Below are 22,170 nucleotides of genomic sequence, written 5' to 3'. Positions count from 1 at the left end.
CAGCCCATTCTTGAGGTCAATAAGGAAGCAATTTGCTTTCTTGCCCTTTTGCTGGATCAAGAAACTATACAAGACAGAACTGTCTTGAACCTTCTTATTTACTTGATTTCCCTATCTGAAAGGTTAAAATTTAGAACAAGCATGCTTTTTTTCTCTCTGTGTTAAGCTTAAGAAGGTTTAAACTTTCCTCAATTTAGGGAATCTTGATAACCTGTTCTTTTAAACAAGGAAAGTGTTTAAAAAGTGAAGCGTACAGGTGTAATTCAATGTCTGCTCTGATTCTGTGAGTCTCCCCTGCCTTCCATCTGTAGACAGCACCTCTTATAACCTGAGGAAGAAGAAGAAGAAGAAGAAGAGGAGGAGCTTGGATTTATATCCCCCCTTTCTCTCCTTCAGGAGACTCAAAGGGGCTGACAGTCTCCTTGCCCTTCCCCCCTCACAACAAACACCCTGTGAGGTAGGTCGGGCTGAGAGCGCTCCGAGAAGCTGTGACTAGCCCAAGGTCACCCAGCTGGCGTGTGTGGGAGCGTACAGGCTAATCTGAATTCCCCAGATAAGCCTCCACAGCTCAGGCGGCAGAGCTGGGAATCAAACCCGGTTCCTCCAGATTAGATACACGAGCTCTTAACCTCCTACGCCACTGCTGCTCCAACTGTGCTACTGTGATATATAATTTTATGTAATAATGTTAAAATTGTATTCACAAAGGAGTATGACTTACAAAATCATTACAAAATGATATGCAGAGGAAACAAATACATTAGACATGATCAGGCCTTTCCCAGGAGTCTGGTACCTTTCCTGTTCTGACATAATCCTCTTCAAATATTTTCAGCAACCTTTGAAGATGTTTCTTAAATCAAGCTCTTTAAACCAAGCTCTTAAATCTCAAGAAACCACAGACCCGGCTTAGCAGGCCTCAAGGCGATTGCCTCCAACATTGTTTCACGCCCAAAAACTCAGTCAATTTCTTTCATGGCTTCCAAACTATGAAGAATAGCCACAACGGTTTCAATTCATACTCCTCTTTCTCGTGTAAAATTATATGTCACATTAGCGCAGTTGTGCATTTGCAGTTCTATCAGATTTGCAACAGCCATTTTTCCTGTCGGCAATCACCACGTCTTACCTGGCAGGCGTTCTTCCATCAGTTTGAAGGTAGCCAAGTAAGACCTGGTGCCTTGCAGGCCACCATAGGACTAGTTCATGCAATGTCTCAAGCAAGATGGAAAAACTGGTAGGGTGCTGGCAATTTGGCAGGCACTCCTCTGATGGTAGAAGGGGTAACTAGGCAGTCAGCTTGTAAGGTCTGGCTACTTGGTATGTACATCTGAGGGGTAGAGAAGAATAAAGAAGCTGCAGCCTCAAACTGTCCGGCTATCCCAGGCGGAAGAATCTGGCGGTGGCCGCTTCAAGCAAAAGCAATCTGTGCAAATATCTTAAAGTCACGTTTCTTGCTACCTTTTTAAGAAACATGCTAGGCAGAATTCTGGGGGGTTCTGCATATGGAAGCAATCTTTATCTTACACTTTTCCAAAAAGGATGCATGACTGAAAACAAATTTTGGTATTGGCTGCACTATTTTATCTTGCATTTAAATACGATACACATCAGTTCGATTTGATATTTTTTTTAAAAAAACGTACTTCTGGCCCAACCTCCACTCCCTGAAGACAACTTGAAAGTCCTGTAAACCCAGCACATGGCTCCATATGTAACAAAGGTATGCCTCCCTCCTCTCTATTCTTCCAAAAGCAACTCCCCCCCCACAAATAAAACCATCAAAAAACCTCACTCCATTGATGCCACTTTCCTTTGGTATCCTTTACCCCCGCCCCTCTCGTATTCCTTTTAAATTTCCCTTGTGCCAAAAGGAAAGGAGACAAATGCTTTTGCAAAAGGAGCGCTACAATCACGTCTTTATGTTTTGTTTGCACTTATTGTCAATTTCCTCTGGCAATAAGAGAAAAACAATAAAATGCACCTGCGTCCTCTTGCAAGGTTTTCCAAAATAAAACATAAGGCAATTAAACACACAGTCCCATAACATGACATATCCCCTAGCATTAGAGATGTGGAGGAGAGTTGAATCTTGGGGGGGTGGGGGTGGGGGTGTTTGTAATTCCAGATCCTGGACTTGCCTTCCCACTTCCGCTGACCAAAACTGCGTCAGCTGCACAAGTCAGGAACATGATCCCCCTTTCCGAGAGCAGCCAAATCCAAAAATGGCGGTTACTGGAACAGCACCAAAATCCTGGGGCAGCACAGCAACGTGACGATCCCCACGATCCAGAAACTGACATGTCAGTCTGATTTTGAGAGCCTGCGCCTAACGTGCCGAGGGGGTTCCCAGTTGTCACTGTCATCTGTTTCTTCTTCATCCTCTTTGTCGTCGTCGTCATCCGGCTCATCCGGCGTCTCCTCCTCTTCCTCCTCGTCATCAAAAAGCTCGAGGCCCTGTTTGGCTTTTCGCTCCATGTCGGCAAACCACTCCCTGACCTGCTCGTATCCCATATGCGATCTGGCAACCAGCTCGTCGAGGTCCTGTTCGTTTAGGAATTTGTGTTTCAGGTAATAATCCTTCAGGATGGCCTTCCCAGTTTTAAATTTGATAATCGGAGTCCGGTCCCAGTGTTTGATTCTTTTGTTCCCTCTGGCTCGCCCGCGAGACCTTCCTCTTCCTCTGCCCTTTGGTCTTCCCCTCCCTCTTCTCCTGGAACTGCTTTGACCATTCATACTATTTGCATTGGGCCCTTGGTAGGAGTAGTACCATTTCAAGCCACCGTTTTTCCAAGCGTAACGGGTATCTCCGAACCAACTGACAATGTCCGATCGAGGAAGTCCACTTTCATCAGCCAATTGGTCGTACTCTTCCGAGGACGGCCACTGAGTGCGGACAAAGGACATTTTCAGCATATGGAGTTGATCTGGTGTCTTTTTAGTTAGCTTTCCTGACTTCTGAGATCCGGCCCCTTCACCGCCAGATGTCTCGGCAGATGTTTCCTTTGAGATGCTTCCGTTGCTCTCATTCAGGTCCTCGCTCTCCTCGCTTAACGCTTTGGATTTCTTCTGTTCTGCGAACCAAGCATTGATTTCTTTCCTGCTCAGGTTAGTTTCGGACATTATCCTAGCCAGTTCGTCGTCTGCGAGGATGGGATTGTTCTGAAAACTGTCTTCGAGGGCTTGCAGTTGTTTCGGAGTCTTCTCCTTGAATTTCTGCGAGGCGCCGTCGGAAGCGTTCCACAATTGTTTCTGCTGTGACGGGACCAGTACTGGGGGTTCATTGGTTTCGTCGCTTGAATCAATGATGATAGTGCATGAATCGTTGTTGAGATTATTATAATGGTTGTGCTTTGAGTTTCGCTGGTTGTACCTGGTGTCACTGAACCATTTTTTTATCTCCCCTTTTGTCAAGCCCGTTATTTTCATGAGCCGAACAATCTCAGAATCTTGAGGAAAGTGATTTTTAAGGTAGCTGATTTTCAACTCCGTAAGCTGTTCTTTCGTCTTCTTTGTACGCACTCCAATGGTGTCTGCGTTTGCTACCACTACTTCCGACTTGGTAGGCTGAGGGGCTGGGACAGTGGCTACTTGCTTTGTTTCAGCCACAGGCTGTGCGGTCTGGACTTGGGCTTTCTGCAGCTGGGGCTGATTTGGGACCCCTGCCACAGTCAACGCTATCGGGGCTGTCACTGGAAGTGTACTTGCGCCAGCAACCTGTGCAAGAACCAGGCTGGGCTGGCCAACGATTTGGCACGTCTGCAGAATGGAAGGCAGGCCATTGCCAGCTGCGGAAATGTGTGCCGGAATCACCGTGATCGTCTGAGGGACGGTGTGCACGGTGCCGTTGAACTGCTTCCGCCTCGCTTCTTCCACTTCCTCCGGCGTCCAGCTGACCCCGTGCTTCAAACGCTGGGCGGAGAACCAGATCTTAATCTGTTCCTCAGTATATTTTGCTTGACTAGCAAGAAGGTTGATCTCTGAAACGGTCGGGTAGGGAAACTTGTTGTAGGTGGCAAGCAAGAGGGGGTTGTTATCCAAAGCCGTGTTGTAGGTAGGAATGCTGCTGATAGGGATCAATACTTTAGAAATTAAGTTTGAGTTATGTGGCGATGCTATGGTAGCAATCACTTGCGTTGGCTGAATCACTGTGGTGGGATTCACAACTGTGCTAATGGGTTCTGTGGCCAGTGTACTACTCTTGGCAGTGTCTGAAACGGCAGAAGGAGCCGGCTTTTCTACTATTTCCTCGCAGTCTGGGTCAGTTTCAGTGTCTTTCTCTTCCCCAGGACGTTCCTCAGATGCATTGTGGAGAACGGCAATCCGCTTGGCCTCGTTCTTGTTTTTCATCATTTTCATAATAGGGGTTTTGCTAATTGAGATGCCTGAATAGGGAAACTCAGACGATTCCGTCTCTTCCGACTTATCCTCGTGCACAAAACTCCCGTCGAATGTAAGATCGTTCACCGTCTGCTCGAAGATTGTCTGATTGTTACGTCTCACCATGGACAGTTTGAAGTTCTCCTCTCCAGGGTGGTACTTCACATTATGTTCCGAAAGAGCATCATACCTTTTGGTAACGAACTTGCATTCGAGACAGACGTAAGAGGAACTCAATACGACGTTCGGGTGCTCAGAATCGACGTGGAAAGTAAACATATTGAGATCTGTAGTCTGAAATGTGCAGTATTTGCATTCATACCCTCCTTCGACTTTTTTGTTTTGCTGATTGTCCGAGTCAACGTATTCTTGAGAATCCTCGTCGCTTAACACGCTTTCTACTGGTGTGATCACAGGTGGTCCTTCCTCAAAATCAGACACGGCTTCCAAGTCTTGGTCTGGCTCACTTGCAAGCACCATACAAGGTACAGTGGATTTTCGTTTACTTGCCATTCCGCTGCTGTTGAAAATGTATTTATCAGTGGAACCTATGTTGGTACCACTACTTCACACTTTCCCGATGCTTGGTGTTACTGTAATGGCTTCAAGGTAAACACTTCTCAATGCATGGCAAACTCTGCATGTTTATCATGTCAGCAGCATTGTTGTAGTGCAATTAGCTAAGGCTGTAACTTCCAGTCCAAGGGGGAAGAGAATGAGCAGCAAGTTAACCTCTCCACCTGTTACAAAGAAGAAGAAAAAAGAAAATTAGATTCGTCCCATGGAGTTGCTGCTGCATTAAACATACAGTCTTGGTAGTATCTTATTCCAGAAATTTCAACAAGGCTACTAAAGGAATATTGCAGCCCTGCACCACTTATGGAATTCCATGCAAGACACAAAACAGCAGCTACTAATGATGGTCTATCAGAGAACTGACTCTGATGTTAATAGACTAGGCTAGCCTGATCTTGTTAGATTCTGGAAGTTAAGCAGGGTCAGTCCTGGTTAATACTCGGATGGGAGACCAACAAGGAAGTTCAAGATAGCTGGGCAGAGGCAGCCAGTGGTAAATCCAATCGGAATGTCTCTTGCCTCTACCCAGTTGCCGAAAGTTGGTTGGCGCTTTCCATCACCGAGGCCTATACATCACCTCATAAGAACATAAGAACATAAGAACTAGCCTGCTGGATCAGACCAGAGTCCATCTAGTCCAGCATTCTGCTACTTGCAGTGGCCCACCAGGTGCCTTTGGGAGCTCACATGCAGGAGGTGAAAGCAATGGCCTTCTGCTGCTGCTGCTCCTGAGCACCTGGTCTGCTAAGGCATTTGCAACCTCAGATCAAGGAGGATCAAGATTGGTAGCCATAGATTGACTTCTCCTCCATAAATCTGTCCAAGCCCTTTTTAAAGCTATCCAGGTTAGTGGCCATCACCACCTCCTGTGGCAGAATATTCCAAACACCAATCACACGTTGTGTGAAGAAGTGTTTCCTTTTATTAGTCCTAATTCTTCCCCCCAGCATTTTCAATGGATGCTCCCTGGTTCTAGTATTGTGAGAAAGAGAGAAAAATGTCTCTCTGTCAACATTTTCTACCCCATGCATAATTTTATAGACTTCAATCATATCCCCCCGCCTCAGCCTCTCCAAATCTTTCGTAAAGAGTCCCAAATGCTGCAGCCTCTCCTCATAAGGAAGGTGCTCCAATCCTTCAATCATCCTCCCTGTCAGCAACCAAGTTTCCTTAGTTCCCAAGGTTGCTAGCACAACCAGTCAATTATTTTTCAAAGCATGCAAAGTCATCAGTCATCCGGAAATAAACACAAGCCCACTGGAAATATTTATTTAGAAAAATCTTCTCCAGGCCAGTTCAAGGCAAATCGCAGCTAAAACGACAAAACAAATCCAAGCCACACAATCAAATCAAGTGTGTAAAAACAAATCATGCTAATAAAACAAATCCCTAAAACAAGCCAATAAAATAAATTCGGGCCGAGTCAACAAAATCATGCCAATTAAAGCAAGTCTGGGCATAGAAGTAGCCTAGAATGATATTGATAAAACAGTCCAGGAGCAGTTCCAATGGCTGGATTTCCTGAAAAGTTTTGTAAACATTTTCAAAACAGGGACAACTGAACAACACGTCCTTACCATTGAGGGGGGAGGCCCAGTAAGACCCACGCATTATTGAGCTCCTCCTAGTGGTACCAACTAACTGGCCTCTTCACAGATAGTTCATGGATCATACATTCCTTAATCAGCTCCTACCAGCATGATGCTAGCAGGGGCTGATGGGAATTGTAGTCCATGGCTATCTGGAGGGCCAGAGTTGGACACCCCTGTTCTACAGCAAAAGGAAACACGCTAACATGAGTTTAACCAGGCTGCTCTGGGTCAGCGTTGTGCTATGGGAAATGATAATTCAGGTCGACAGGTTCTTTGTGAAGTACCAAACTTTTTTCACTCGGCATCCAACATGCATGAGAAAAGGGCTTGAATTAATTGCAACTGTCTCTTGCTAGTCTTAGCAGTGCCCCAAATCCACACCCTACGAAGCTGGTGGAGGTGCAGCTCCTATATTCTGAGTACAACCTACACAAGATAGTAGGTCGCAACGTGAACTGTCTGCTTGTCTTGAGATGACAAAATTGACTCCACCCATCCATAGGAAGGGGAAGTGAGGTTCAGTGAAAATCAGACAGAATACAATACAACACAGGTGTCAAACTCGTGGCCCTCCAGATGTTATGGACTACAGTTCCCATCATCCCCTGCTAGCATGAGCAATTAGCCATGCCAGCAGGGGATGATGGGAACTGTAGTCCATAACATCTGGAGGGCCACGAGTTTGACACCAGTGCAATACAACAACCTTTATTAGGCATATTAAAATAGGCTCCAGACAGAATACAAGAGAGCTCAAAAGTCATTTCAGGTTTGACACAAATTGGCTAGAAACTTGGGTTTGTTTTTTTTTAATCTGCACCTGAGATTTTTACGGATCGTTCCCTGGCCAGGATTACAACCATTTCCCCTGCATATCAACCATTGGCCCAAGGGGCAAGGTTAAAAAAAAAAAATTAAACTGGGGTAGTATCATATCCTGACTAGGATGGCCCAGACTAGCCTGACCTCATCAGATCTCAGAAGCTAAGTAGGGTTACCACTTTTAGTATTTGAAAGGGAGACCGCCAAGGAAGATCAGGGTTTAAAACAGAGGCAGGCCATGATAAACCACTTCTGTTCCTCTCTTGCCTTGAAAATCCTAGAGGGTCACCATAAATTGGCTGGAACCTGACAACAAAAGGGGGAGGAAATGTTACAGACCCAGCCTGATTCTCCTGCCGGGTGGGGGGCTACATGCCTCATGAAAACAGTGGGAGATTCATTCTCAGATTTCCCATGGCCTCCTGTAGCTGTGATCAAGGTTACAGCAAAACAGTCCATTGTATCACCTCCTCCCATTTTTACGAATGAACCATAAGAATTGCAGTGACAAGACTGTGCTTAAAATGGCCACCAGATTGTTTCAGGTTTGAAAAACAAACCACTGAGTTATATTACTAACATACAACAGGAGAGATCAACCTTAAAACAAAAGCCAGTGTGACCTACATGGGCTGGACTGGGCTGAGATGGGAAATCACATGATATTAGCTGAATTAAAGTACAATTTGGTATGCCCCTCCAAAGAGAGTTTGAGAAAGTCCAAGTTTAGAGTAAGAAAATGAGCACACCCTGTTGCTTGAATTAATAAAACGGACGTCTTTAGGAGTTGCCAAGAGAAATATTAGAGAACTTTTTTAAAAAATTGGAAACAAGAATTGTGGGCTGGATTCAACCAGTTTTTCTGCTGGTGAAACAGGGAAGGAGAAAGTCTTCTTTGACCACCAAAAATGCTACTCTAAAGATCATGGGACCTGTATAGACAATGTATTTGGGAAGGGGTCTGTAATAAGGATGTAGTGTCACCCCAGAATTAGATTTTAGGCTTCCTTGTTTTCCTAGTTTTGCATGAGTTTACACATCTTTGTACCATTCAATATTATGCTTCTTAGTTAGTTGCTTATGTATTAGACTAGGCTATGCCTTATATACCCCCTGTACTCAATACAATTGTATCTGTCACAATTGTATTAAGAGTTTTGATTCTGCTTCATATTAGAAAGTAGAAGAAGAAGAAGAAGAAGAAGAAGAAGAAGAAGAAGAAGAAGAAGAAGAAGAAGAAGAAGAAGAAGAAGAGGAGGAGGAGGAGGAGGAGGAGGAGGGATGGAGAAGGAGTTTGATGTATATATCCCCCCTCTCCTGTAGGAGACTCAAAGGGTCTTACAATCTCCTTGCCCTTCCCCCCTCACAACAAACACCCTGTGAGGTGGGTGGGGCTGAGAGAGCTCTGAGAAGCTGTGACTAGCCCAAGGTCACCCAGCTGGCGTGTGTGGGAGTGCACAGGCTAATCTGAATTCCCCAGATAAGCCTCCACAGCTCAGGCGGTAGAGCGGGGAATCAAACCCAGTTCCTCCAGATCAGAGTGCATCTGCTCTTAGCCACTACGCCACTGCTGCTCTCTGTGTACTGTCTGTGCTAGAAGTCTGTGATACATTCCTCCTGCCCTGATCACTTGACATTATGCTAACAAGAGGCTTCTCATGTTGACACAAAGCAGAACTGATAACAGACCATCTGCACCCTGAAATTAAGGTTCACTCCCTGGGGACGGTGTGAATGAGTTTCTCATTCCTGTTATCCACAATAAATATGGCATCAATGTCTTGTTCAGTGATGAAGAAAGACCCTGCCACATATTATTCAGCCTATGGTATCCAAATACTGTGTCCCTGTGATGTGCAACTTGTGACACCCCAAGAGTCAACATATCTGTCTCCAAACTGTCTCACTGCTTGGTATTTGTTATCTGTTTCTCAAGGATGCTGTATATGCATAAATACTTTTGTTGATTATTCCAATACCACTGTTTGACATCACTCAGGGACTCTGTTGCAGTTTGTACTGGTAGTGGCATCTGCACATGGTGAGAGACAGGAACAACTTTGATGTAAATAGCTGTTTATTGAACTTCTGGCAAGCCTTTGAAATGTAATCAGAGACGTAACCAATATAGTGAAAATCTTATATAAACTGCACCTTTCCTCTGTCAGCCTCTGCCCTGGAAGGGATACCTTTGCTGCAGAAGATATCCTAATAAACTACTGATTTTTTAAATACGTAGATCTCTCGCCTCAAACTCTCTCATTTGGCCTCTGAGTCTTTGAGCACATAGTCTGGGGTAGGGTCTCCTGAGCCTTTCCAGATGTTTCAGAATTACAATTCCTTATCAGAAGTTCTTACCAGCATGCAATAATTGGCCATGCTGACAGAGGTTGATGGGAATTGTAGTTCCTGAACATCTGGAGAGCCGCAGGTTCCCTACCCCTGTAGTAGACTGTTACCCAGTAGATGTACAAGGAGAGGAATTAGGAATAAGCTCTGTAGTAAAGAAAGGATTGTGTGAAAAACGTGGCTGGATCCAACTCTACTTCTTTGCTTTTGGTACCAACTCGTAGGTTATCAATTATCGCCCCCTTCCCACCAACTACTAAAGGGAACCTCCACATTCAGAGACAGTAAACATCTAAACAGCAGACCCAAGAGACAGCATTAGGGGGAAGGTCCAGCCTCTATGGTCTGTTGTTGGTCATCCAGAGGAGCTGATTGGCCAATGTACGAGACAGGTTGCTGGATTAAATGGACCTCTGGCTTGAACCAGCGGGGTTTTCCTTAAGTTGAATGTCACAAAATGGAATTTTATTTTGCCATTCTATTTAGGCTATAGTTATATTTTAATGAAAGTATTTTTTTAAAAATCTGGTACACTAGAAATGCTGGAGGAGGAAGCCGCATCTGTACTATAACACTACTTCAAACTCTTATTTGTATGGTAAACATCTCGTCTTAAAAGTGACAAACACAGTACGTTTCTTTGCACTACCAATGAAGAAGCATTAAACATTCTGTACCAAAAATAGGTTTATGAGCCAGAACTGAAGAAAAAAAGCAATCCCACCCAAGTACCTGGTTGCTTACATCTCTGAGGCTCCCCCCCCCCCAAGGAATCTGCAGGAGGATCCAGAAGGGGGCATCAATTAGTTCCGCATGCCTAAAACAGCTCAGATTAACTCACCCAAAGAGTAGCCCCCATGCCTGGAGGAGTGGTCAAAAGCATTTTGGGAATAGGGGCAGTGTTGGGATTCAAATAATTTAACAACCAGTTCCGGTGTTGAGATGCAAATAATTTAACAACTGGCTGTTTACAAGCATCATTTTAACAACCGGTTCTGCCGAAGTGGTACGAACCGGCTGAATCCCACCACTGAATAGGGGATTAGCTGTTCATCAGAAAACCCCTATGCACAAGGCCTTTTTGCTGAACTGGTGAAGGCAACACGGTCGATTGCCCTAATTGAGTATTCTGGCAAGATGCACACGCAAGTATTCAAGTTACTTCGAGATCATTTCATCAGGGAGAGCGGAATGCCCGGGCTCTCTTGGAGTTCTATTGTCATAACTCAATAAACTGAAATTTAGCTGCATGTAATATGATTTGCGTCACATTTCCACAAGCAGATGAAATGACAAATTGGAGCTGGCAAAACATGAAATCGACCAAGAGGAGTGGATAATGATAAATCATGGAATAAATGCAGGGTTCTGTTTTACTGCCCTTTGTTTTGTTTTGTTTGTTTGTTTGGTCATTTGTACGTTTGGATGCACAGTGACAAAGGAAGAGACTTCGAAATTTTGCTGCCCCCGTTCTAGATGCCACTAGAGTATTCGGCTGTACTTTCAGGCACTCTGATCCTTCTAAAACATTTTTTTAAAGCAGTTCTTTAGCCAACCAGAAAATGGATCTATCACAGGGTTTCCAAGAGCTGTTTGCTTGATCTAGTGAGCTGGAATTCCCTTAACCCTGTTGCTTGGAAAGCAAGGCCAAGCTGACCCATTAAAGTGAGAAAAATATTGATCAGAGGAATATGATCCGCTGAAGATGCCAGCCACAGATGCAGGCGAAACGTCAGGAGAGAATGCTGCTAGAACACGGCCATACAGCCCGGAAACTACACAGTACCCAATATTGATCAGAGTTGTATTTTCCATCTTCTAAAACTCCATACACTCTGCAAATGCCTATGTCTCGATTAGGATAACTGTCCTGTTTCGTTCTCTTCCAAAATTTTTCGCATGGCTACCTTAAATTAGTCCTCAGTTCACCTATTGTTACTTTACTATTACTCCTTATCAGGTGATGCCTTGGCATGGATACACTAGGCCAGCTTGATCTTGTCAGATCTCAGAAATTAAGCAGGGTCAGTCCTGGTCAGTATTTGGATGGGTGACCACACAGGAAGTCCAGGGTTGCAATAAAGAGGCAGGCAATGGCAAACCATCTCTGAACTTATGTTGCCTTGAAAAACTTACAGGCAGAGGTGGGATCCAGCAGGTTCTCACCAGTTCCCGAGAGTGGGTTACTAATTATTTGTGTGTGCCGAGAGGGGGTTGCTAATTGGGTCTGCTTTTCCTTTGCCTCGTCCTCGCCTCCCCGAGAGGCATACTGCCTTTGAACGTGAAGGTTCCATATAGCAATTGTGACTAATAATGTAACTCCCTGAACTGGGTTAATCCGTTTCAGGTATTGCACCATGGATTCTCAGCCTTTCGTACCTTTTATCTCACCAGTCTCTATCAAAGAACCTGTGTGTTTCACCATTGCTGTGTTCAGATTAGTGTGTTGGGGCATGTTCTATAATGCGATGATGATTTAGAAATGACCTGGTGCAAAAAAATTTTTGAGGTCGTGGTGGGGTGGCTGCCCATGGGGGGCGGGCATCCAATTTAGGTTTTACCTAGGGCTCAGGTTTGCCTAGGTACACCTCTGCCCCCTTTGCTGAGGGGGGGCTGGCGAGGGAACCTGTTACTAAAATTTTTGGATCCCACCACTGCTTACAGGTCAGCATAAGTCACCTTGACAGCAATATTTGGAAAAGGGGATTTATAAATTTCCCTGGCTCTTGCCCCCTCCCCAAGACTGGCTACAATGTCCCTCCAGAATGGGTCAGTTCTCCTTCAGAAGAACCAAGTCCCAATCCCAGAGTACCACTGTGAGCTCTTTGGCAGGAAGAGAAAGACTAATCCCTCCTTCCCACAGAGAGAAATTCTTCATTAAGCACATGATTCCTACTCAGTAGTCCAACTGCATAAAAAAGATGTTGCCCTGGGGGTTTATGAGGGCCACAGAGGACAGGTACCCTCACAAAACAGGGAAAATCATAATGAACTTGGGGTCTCTAAGCCCACAGTTCATGGCATTGACTTACTTTGTGGCCTATTTCTGCATGTTCCAACCTGTGAGCTCTGACTCAAAAGTGTGTCATGAGGCCTGTGAAAATAGGTCATGGGATCTGGCAGTTTTACTGACTTAAGTAAAGTTTTTGGATGCCTCAAGTAATGGTTATAAAATAGGCAAACTTAAAACGCATGAAACCCATCGTTGCTAAAGGTTCAAAATTCACACAACAATAATATGATGGGTCACCATAACTATGGCTCATTCTGCACATGCTGAATAAAGCACTTTCAAACTGCTTTCAGTGCTCTTTGAAGCTGTGCGGAATAGCAAAATCCACTTTCAAACAGTTGTGAAAGTGGTTTGAAAATGCATTATTTTGCATGTGTGGAAGGGGCCTAAGTAAATTTGGACTTGTGAATCATTGTATCAAAAAGGTTAGGAAACTCTGGTCTCTTCCATCCCTACACCAAATTAGTCATATAAAGTCAGATTAGCCAAAGGCTAAGCGGCCAGTCAAAAAAGTTTGGATGAGTTGGGTCTTATTTTTCTGGTTGGGCTATCTGTTCTGCAACAAATGACTAATATGAACTGTGAATAGATAGGCAGGATAGCAAACTAGTTGTGTAAGTTAGTCCCTTGCCCAGTTTCCTTTCCATCCCTTAAGCACTGTCTTTCAGTTCCCGGCTTTTCCTTGTCTTGGGTACCCCAATCAAGGGGGAAGGGATGACTCCTCCTCTGGAGACGGCATAGGCTTACGCCAGTGAATTTGCCTTCCCCAGGGCACTTATGCTGACGTAGGGGAAAATCCGCCAGCACCCAGCCACTGCAGCGCCCTGCAACACTCAGCCACGACACCCAGCCTTGTGCTGGTGCTCCCACGCCGTCCCACGCTACGTAGGCATCCCAGGGGCAGGGCTGAACTTAGTTGGGCTCCAGAGCCCACTCCACTCCGCTAGACCGGTGGAGATGCCAGCGGAGATATGCTGTGATTTTCATAGTGTATCTCTATTCCCCGCTATATAGGGGAGGTTCTCAGCCTTTTTTCTTTTTCAACTTTTGACGGCTTCCTGTGTTGTGGGACAGCCCTCTGACGGGGACGGGACAGTGCTGGAGTGGCACTGTCCCTACCTGCCCGACAGCTCTGGATTGAGCTGAGAGTCAATCAAGCTAGCGTAATGAACAGTCTGCACAGCCAACTACTCCTGCTCCTTATTTAACTTATCTGGATAACAAAGATCTAAGGAGAGCTTTTACTCTTGCAAGAAGTGCACATTTACCTTCTGCTGTCATAGAAGGGAAATATCAAAAGATACCTTATGCTGCAACGTTATGTTCTTGCTCTCTGAATTCTGTAGAAACTATAGAGCATATGTTATTAAAGTGTCCCCTTTATGAGGAGGCAAGGAAAAAATGCCTGTCACATCTACTACACAAGATGGCATATTGTTCTGATAAAGTTTGTTGTGAAAAACTATGACAAGATAAGAAGGAGAATATTACTAAATGGGTAGCAAAATTCTGTCTATTCATTATGAAAAAGAAATAATGATCTGAATATGGCATCCCCCTTAGATACTTTTGTTTTGTCTAGTATTTTTATGCTGTTTGGTGGGTTTACAATGTATAATGATATATAGATGGATAGTGCTGGAATACGGGACAGAGATCTGCATTCTTGTTTTGTTATAGATATTTTTACTAAATTGGAGATTTGTAATATATTTGGTCATTGACTGTAAATAAAGTCTTCTTCTTCACAGCCAACTACTGACTTGGGTGGCCCGATAGCCTGATTTTGTATAAGGCTGCTTCATGTGTTCTGTACATGCTTAACGCTGTTCAAACTGGAGATGTATCGTATAAGGGTGCTTCTACATGAACGTCAGCATTAGAAAAACCAAGTTCAATACGCGATTGGGGTTGGGTGGAAAAGAACAATGGCAAAGGACTGGCTAGCATGCAGGTCAGCAACAGGAGTCCTCCAAGCCAAACCAGTCCCACTGAGAGACACCACTTGCCCTCAGCGGCTGATTTTTTGTATCACAAACAATGCCGTGTTTGCAGCAACGGAACTTGATAGCAGACAAATGTAACAGGATTGAAGCTTAGATCACTTACTCTGGTCTCAAAATTGCTCTCCAGTTACAATGAGGCTTTTAAGCACTAATTCTCGCAACTACAAGGACAGGAACTGCCATCCATAAACAATCAAAGTCTGTTTTATAACAGCAACAACAACTTTAGATTGCATTTCCTTCATGGAGCTCAGCATGGTGGACATCATCTCTCCTCCGTTTTATCCTCACAACGACACTGTGAGGGTGAAAAAGAATGACCGTCCTACGTTCACCCAGTGAGCTACATGACCAAGCTGGGCATTTGAACCTGGATTTCCCACATCTTAGGCCCCTTCCGCACATGCAGAATAAGGCACTTTCAATCCACTTTCACAACTGTTTGCAAGTGGATTTTGCTATTCTGCACAGCTGCAAAGTGCATGGAAAGTGGACTGAGAGTGCATTATTCTAGCATGTGCGGAAGGGGCCTAAGATAAGTACCCGAACCCACTTTACAATACCAGTTCTCATTCTTGTCATGAGCACGACAAACTTTTTAGCAACATCCAAGGTTAGCAGCCTGGAGAACATTTCTCACGCCCTTCTGTCCACCACATGATCGCTCTCACTTTTAGCAATTATTTCCAACACAGACATTAAACACCTCCATTACTCATGCTGTGCTTTTTTAAAAGGTGGACAGGCCAAGATGCGCCGTTCGGTTCCTACTGTTAATTGTATAGTTGCATTGACATGCTTGGTGCCATATGTCAGAAGGAAGAGCAGACATCCTGGACAGGGACAGAAGAGAGGGAAAGGGAAGTTGCAAGAGATCGGGAGACGAGTACATAAGAACTTAATAACTAGCCTGCTGGATCAGACCAGAGTCCATCTAGTCCAGCACTCTGCTACTCGCAGTGGCCCACCAGGTGCCTTTGGGAGCTCACATGCAGGAAGTGAACGCAATGGCCTGCTGCTGCTGCTGCTGCTGCTGCTGCTGAGCACCTGGTATGCTAAGGCATTTGCAATCTCAGATCAAGGAGGATCAAGATTGGTAGCCATAGTACAAGGAACTGCCAGCTCCACTGAAGTCACTTTTCAGTAGAAGTTCTCTGGCTGACAGCGGCTCTTCAGGGAGTCAGGTGGACGTCTTTCACATCACCTACTACTTGAATCTTTTAACTGGAAATGCTGGGGTCTGAACCTGGGAGTAGCTACATGCCAAGAAGATGCTCTAGCACTGAACCACAGGTCTTCCGCAATGAGTGTAAGCCAAAGGCATATCTAGGGAAAATGTAGCCTGGTGCAAAATCTGAGTTTTCCACCCCCACATAAGCGGCTGCCCTCCCCCACCACGACCAAACAACTTTTTTTGCACCAGGTCTTGAACTAGGGGGCATACATTGAAAATGTTGGGTGGAAGAATTAGGACTAATAAAAGGAAACACTTCTTCACACAACATGTGATTGGTGTTTGGAATATGCTGCCACAGGAGGTGGTGATGGCCACTAACCTGGATAGCTTTAAAAGGGGCTTGGACAGATTTATGGAGAAGATCTATGGCTACCCATCTTGATCCTCTTTGATCTGAGATTGCAAATGCCTTAGCAGACCAGGTGCTCAGGAGCAGCAGCAACAGAAGGTCATTGCTTTTGCATCCTGCATGTGAGCTCCCAAAGGCACTTGGTGGGCCACTGTGAGTAGCAGAGAGCTGGACTAGATGGACTCTGGTCTCATCCAGCTTGCTTATTCTTATGTTCTTAAGTCAGTGTATGGACCCGGGGGGAAAGAGGAGGGGCGTGGGGGCAATTTTCCAGCCCCCCCACATGACTAAATGGCCACAGCCCCAGGGACGTTTGACCCCATATGTCCCTCTGGACTGTACACCCCTGCTGGAAGCAGTGATACACAGCGACAGAAAGTACTGTCAAGATAAAGCCAACCCTGTAAGGGTTTTTAAGCCAAGAGATGATCAGAGGTAGTTTGCCATTGCCTGCCTTGGTGGAGTAACCCTGCACTCCCTTGGTGGCCTCCCATCCAAATACTGCTTAATTTCCAAGATTGATTCTAACGAGATCAGGCTAGCCCCGGCCATACAGGTCAGAGCAAGCCGCTATACATAAACAGATTTATTTTGTGTAGGTGCGGTCTTTAAGCAAGGTGAAAAGAGGACCAAGACGTGCATGTTCTACATGTCTGAAACATCCAGGGTAACTAAGGATAGAGGATGGAGCTCTCTGGGAAGATCTAGAAGACTGTAGGCAACCAAAGAGCAGTCAGATTATAAGCATGGGTGGAAAATAAGGCAGGAAAGATGGGACAGAGAAAGATCACAGGAAGAATTTAAGATCAAGAGAATAGTGCTGCATTGGTTGAAAAAGGCACTGCAGTGTGGGAAAGGGATGTCTCAAAGTAGGAGAAACAGGAGAAGTGAACTTTCATAGCAGCAGAGTTGCAGACAGAGATGAGGGAATGGAGGTAGGATAAGGGAGGGTCAAGGAGGCGGAGCTTGCAGTAGCCAAGACAAAAGATGTCAGAGCACAGCCCAGAGATTTGACTGAATATACAGAAAATTAGCAAGGTCTGGGCCTGGCACAAGAGTACCCACAACTGTGAGTTCAGACCCAGTTTTAAATACACCTTTTTGTTTGCCAGAGTATCTAGCTCATTATGACCACACCACATTCTTGGGGGCAGATGAGGAATTATCATCTATATTATCTAATTATCATCAGCAACCAAAGAACAGACTGGCGCTCTGAAAAACAAAATTATAGTTTCCTTTTTTGCATAGCCTTCCCTCCTTTATACAGCTGCAGCCTACCAACAACAGAAAAGAGAACTGGGGTAGCCTCCCTCTGGGGTCACCCAAAATCTCAGCACAATTCTTCCCTCTCCCCCAATCCCTACAGGCTGCAATAGCTGATATTTGTGTACACTCCATAAAGAGGGTTGGATTTTGACAGGGAATAAAGAGGGTTGGATTCTGACAGGGAATAAAGAGGGTTGGATTTTGACAGGGAATAAAGAGGGTTGGATTCTGACAAGGAATAAAGAGGGTTGGATTTTGACAGGGTACACAGCAGTGTTCATACTCTCGGCCCTGTTAGCTGTGTTGTGCATGCAGGAAAGTTCTTTCTCTCTCTGAGACTTACCTCCTACACAGAGTCACGAGACCCAACTTGAAGCGCACCGCCCTTAGACGTAAATGACAAGTTTAAATCAAGGGCCAGCCATAAAAATACCCCACCACCCAACATGTCAGTTCTTCTTTTCCTCACAACCACTGACAAATAACCGGCTGCATATGAAAAAGAGGAAAGGCATCTTCGTTCCCAGTGTATTTAGCACCCATGCTGTAAGGTAGGTTTGCGCAGGTCACTATCAATGCATGGCACACCTCTTGGCAGGACTCCTGTGCAGTCCGGCACCTCTGGATCGAGCCCAGGGCCTGTGTGCTGGGTACCACCCTGGACAGAGTTCCCGATCTCCCTGTGAATCACCATAACCAGAGAGCATGACATGCACCCAAGCAAACAATAGGGGAAGGGGGCAGAGAGCATGGGGCCAGAAATGAAGAAAATCGTTCTTTTTGCTGAGATTTCTTTCAAACGTTTGGCCAAGCCTTTCCTCATCTGCCTGTAGGGGATTTTTAGGGGATTCGCCCTTCTTTCCACTGGCAAAACCCCCTTTCCTTTTCCAGTTCCCCACAAACAGCACAAAGAATTGGGGAGGAGGGGAGGACGAAAAGGGGTGTCCCTCCCCCCGCAGCTCTTTCTCACCCCCTCCACTCACAAGTAAACTTCAGCTCTGATGAAGGCGGAGGGGAAATATCAGACCCTCGTCTCCCCATTCTCAACGTCAGGAGCAAGGGATCTGGGGAAGAGGGAAGGCTTTTGCAAATTACACCAGGGAGGAAGGGAGGGGAAGGGGGGCTGAAATGCACCGCCCAAAGCTGGATCCCGACCCTCAGAGCCCCTCTGCCTTCCCTTCAAGGGCTATCCCAGCTGCCTACCTTGCAGTGTGTGTTGGCTGCTTTTTTCCTGCCTCGCTCTCTCTGCCTCCTCTTCAGTGCAAGGCCGCCATCTTGCATTTTTGCAAAAAGAAAAAAAAAAACCTACTGCACTTTTGGGGTGGGGGGGAGGGAGGACTGGGGATGCTTGGCGAACTTTGAACTAGGAGCCAGCCCGGCGGCGAAAAGGAGCAGCAGCCCGCCTCCCCCAGCCCCCCTCAGAGACCCGGAGGCGGCTCGGGGTCCCCCTCCATCCTTCTGGGTCGTTTTGCAAAAGCAGCCCGGCCAGGGAGGGAGCGGAACGCGCAGCACCACCCCGCCTGCACGGCAGTCGCTCGCACACAAGCCGGAGGAAGAAGCAGGAAGGAACAACAGGGGCGGGGCCAATCCTGGAAAGAGCCCCCCCCCCCAACAGCGTGGGAAACTGGGGAGTGGGTGGGGTCACCCCGCTGCCCCGGCCGGCCCAAGGGAAGGCGGCCCTCTGGTTGGCTGCGGAGAGGCTTCACTCTGGCCAGGGGGGGGATTGGAGCAACGCTGCGGGGGGCTGGGCTGGGGGAGACAAGAGAAAGGGGGCTGAAGCAGCTGGTGAGCGTCACGTGCGGAGGGGGGTGTCAAGCATCAGTTCACACACTGCCACCCCCATCAGAAAAACAACGAGGAGTCCTGTTGGGAGGTGGAAAGATGACTGCGTTGTCATGAGTAGGCGAAAGTTGGCATGCCTCTGGCTCAGGGGCTCATTTATTTTTGTATTGTCGAAGGCTTTTTAATGTATTTGTATTGTCGGAAGGCTTTTTATTTGAATTATTATTATTTTTCTTTGATTAATTAAACCCCACCTTTCTCCAGATGCCTGACGTTAATTCTCTTTTATTATTCCATCAACTCTGTGAAGTAGGTTAGGCCAAAGGCATATGAGTGGCCCAAAGTCACCCAGCCACCTTCCGTGGTCAAGTTGGGATTCAAACCTGGTTCTTCCAGATCAGGGGTAGGGAACCTGCGGCTCGAGAGCCACATGCGGCTCTTCTGCCCTTGCACTGTGGCTCCACGAGCCAAGCCGCCGGCCCCATCCTTGCCTGCCCTGCAGGCAGCAGGGCGGGCGCACCAACTGCCCACGGTCGGCTGCGCTGCGGGCTTCCCCTCTCACCTACCCTGTTGGAGCGGGGTGGATGCTTTCCCGGCGGCCGGCAAGGCTGAGCCGCCGGCTTCATCCTTGCCCGCCCTACAGGCAGCAGGGCGGGCACATCCATGTGCTTCTCAGAATGAGCGGAGTAAAAGGTAAAAAAACCCTATACAGTGTATCTTTATTTTAAATGTCAAAAATGATTTGCTGCTCCAAGTGTTTTCTTTTCCCATGGAAAACGGGTCCAAATGGCTCTTTGAGTGTTAAAGGTTCCCTACCCCTGTTCCAGATCCTAGTTCCACATTACACCAAACTGGGTAGTTCTGAAGGCGCTCAACCATTTTGCATTCAACAGAAATTTCCTTGGGAGTTTCTACAGAGAGATGCACAAGCTTCAGACTGTTTGGAAGTGATGTTGGTAGCCCAAAAATTGTTGCCTCAAATGAGTGACCCAAATGGTGCCTGCAGATCTCATACTTAATGGATCTTCAGGCTGTAGCTCTCCTAGAGAAAATGACTGCTTTGACATTCCTGCTGAGGTCCCAGAAATTTTCCAAGCCAGTTGCCAACCATAGCCCCCAAGGGGCGATCTACGAACCTTGGAGTATATTCAGAACTTTGGGGAGCAAATGGGGGACATTTGGGATTTAAACAACCTGTTCACCCACTTGCAATGACATCTGATATTGTTGTTTTATATTGGCAGTCTTACTATGAGAATAAAACCCTGGATCTTTCAATGAGACTCCTAAAAAAAAAAGACACATAGCAAATAGGACAAGACATCATCAATAAATCAGAAAAATTGTGAAACTGTAACACCATAAGCACAGTACATACTCCAGAAACATGACCCTTAGATCTGTGCGATTGGCATATGCATGTTTACTATATACCTGTATAAAATGCGAATTGACTTGAGCGTGGGTATGTTATTAAAAAAATGTGGACTGAAAGGTAGTCAGTGACAGCATATGAACTAATGCTGGCAGGGAGGGATCTGGATTGTGTCCCCCACCCCTTGGTGGAGTTTGGGTGACCCTTATGATTTGGTTAAGTCCTAGTAATACTGGACCCAATGTTATTGCTGGAGAAGCAAATTAATGCGGTTGCAAAAAAGTCTTACTATAGTCATTTAACAATAATCTTAGATACCACATTTAGTAACCAATTCACTGTTCATGAAGCGATACCAGTTTCCCAATGTCTAGTTTAAAGTCACTTTGCAGGAGTTTCAAATAACCACTTTTAGAGAACTGGGGGTGATTTCTTTGGTTTAAAGCGGATGACCACATTCCATCAAACAGCATGTTGGAAATGAAACAAGATGTATTGTCGAAGGCTTTCACGGCCGGATTCAACTGGTTCTGGTGGGTTTTCCAGGCTGTGTGGCCATGAAACAGACTTTTCTCTGTGATACAACTCTGAAGATGCCAGCCACAGATGCAGGCAAAACGTTAGGAACAAAATCCACCAGACCACTGCCACACAGCCCGGAAAACCCACCAGAACCAGTTGAAAAAAGATGCTTCTAACCATTATCCATAGTACAAGGTAGTAATCAGAAATTTCCTTCTGTAAACAAAACTCTAGGTGCAATTTCTTAAATTTTGGCTTCAGCTCAATGTCAGTTTGTAGCTCAGTTAGTTCTTCCATTTCCCGTACTTCCTCAATATGTGAAAGTGGATTTACCACCCAATTTAGAATTTCCACTTAAAGATCTTCAAATCGCTCAGGCATATCTTTGTGCAGCATATCAAGATAGTTGCCAAAAACCTGCACTTCCTCAGTCCTGTATCCTTTCTCTTAATTGCTACATATTTACAAGTTCTATAAGATTCATACAATAAAGTTTGACTGAGAATGTACAAATACTATCAATGGATATACTGTTTTCCACAGAAAGATTATAGTGTGGTCAGTTGTGATGCTGCAGAAGAGAAACTAGTGTGTTCTGCAGTTGGAAATAGTTCCGAACGACCATGAGCATTACAACTCATTTTTAGGAGCCTCTGTCAAAACCTTATTCTGTGCAGTGTTACACAGGGTACTTTGATGGAACAAGAGTTAGCAACTCATCTATTGGTAATTTCATTATAGAAAGATGAATAAAGTTTGTTTTTCCTGGTGATCTTGTGCCACGATCCTGTACCTTTTATAAGGCCCCCTTTGAGAACTTGGGTCATATTTGCATGAACAGATATCTAGTTTTACTGAAGGCTCAAATAAACAGCTTCATTAAGTATGGTAACTACAC

General features: G+C 45.6%; 1 protein-coding gene across 1 annotated transcript; it reads right to left on the bottom strand.

Moving 5' to 3' along the window:
• Positions 1 to 658: 658 nt before the first annotated feature.
• Positions 659 to 19,140, bottom strand: ZHX1 (zinc fingers and homeoboxes 1). Its single transcript, XM_048507500.1, has 2 exons — positions 18,797 to 19,140; positions 659 to 5,120 (listed from the first exon to the last, which is right to left on the bottom strand). Exon 2 carries the CDS (start codon positions 4,891 to 4,893, stop codon positions 2,305 to 2,307), a length of 2,589 nt encoding a protein of 862 aa, XP_048363457.1. The 5' UTR covers positions 4,894 to 5,120; positions 18,797 to 19,140; the 3' UTR covers positions 659 to 2,304.
• Between the last annotated feature and the right edge of the window lie 3,030 nt (positions 19,141 to 22,170).

This window comes from Sphaerodactylus townsendi, linkage group LG09, assembly GCF_021028975.2.
Source record: "Sphaerodactylus townsendi isolate TG3544 linkage group LG09, MPM_Stown_v2.3, whole genome shotgun sequence".
Taxonomy (NCBI): Eukaryota; Metazoa; Chordata; class Lepidosauria; order Squamata; family Sphaerodactylidae; genus Sphaerodactylus; species Sphaerodactylus townsendi.
The sequence above is the reverse complement of the archived record's forward strand: the minus strand, read 5'-3'. Positions and strand labels throughout refer to the sequence as shown.

Excerpts from the sequence above, each read along its gene's own strand:
- ZHX1 (XM_048507500.1), bottom strand. The coding sequence starts at position 4,893 with ATGGCAAGTAAACGAAAATCCACTGTACCTTGTATGGTGCTTGCAAGT.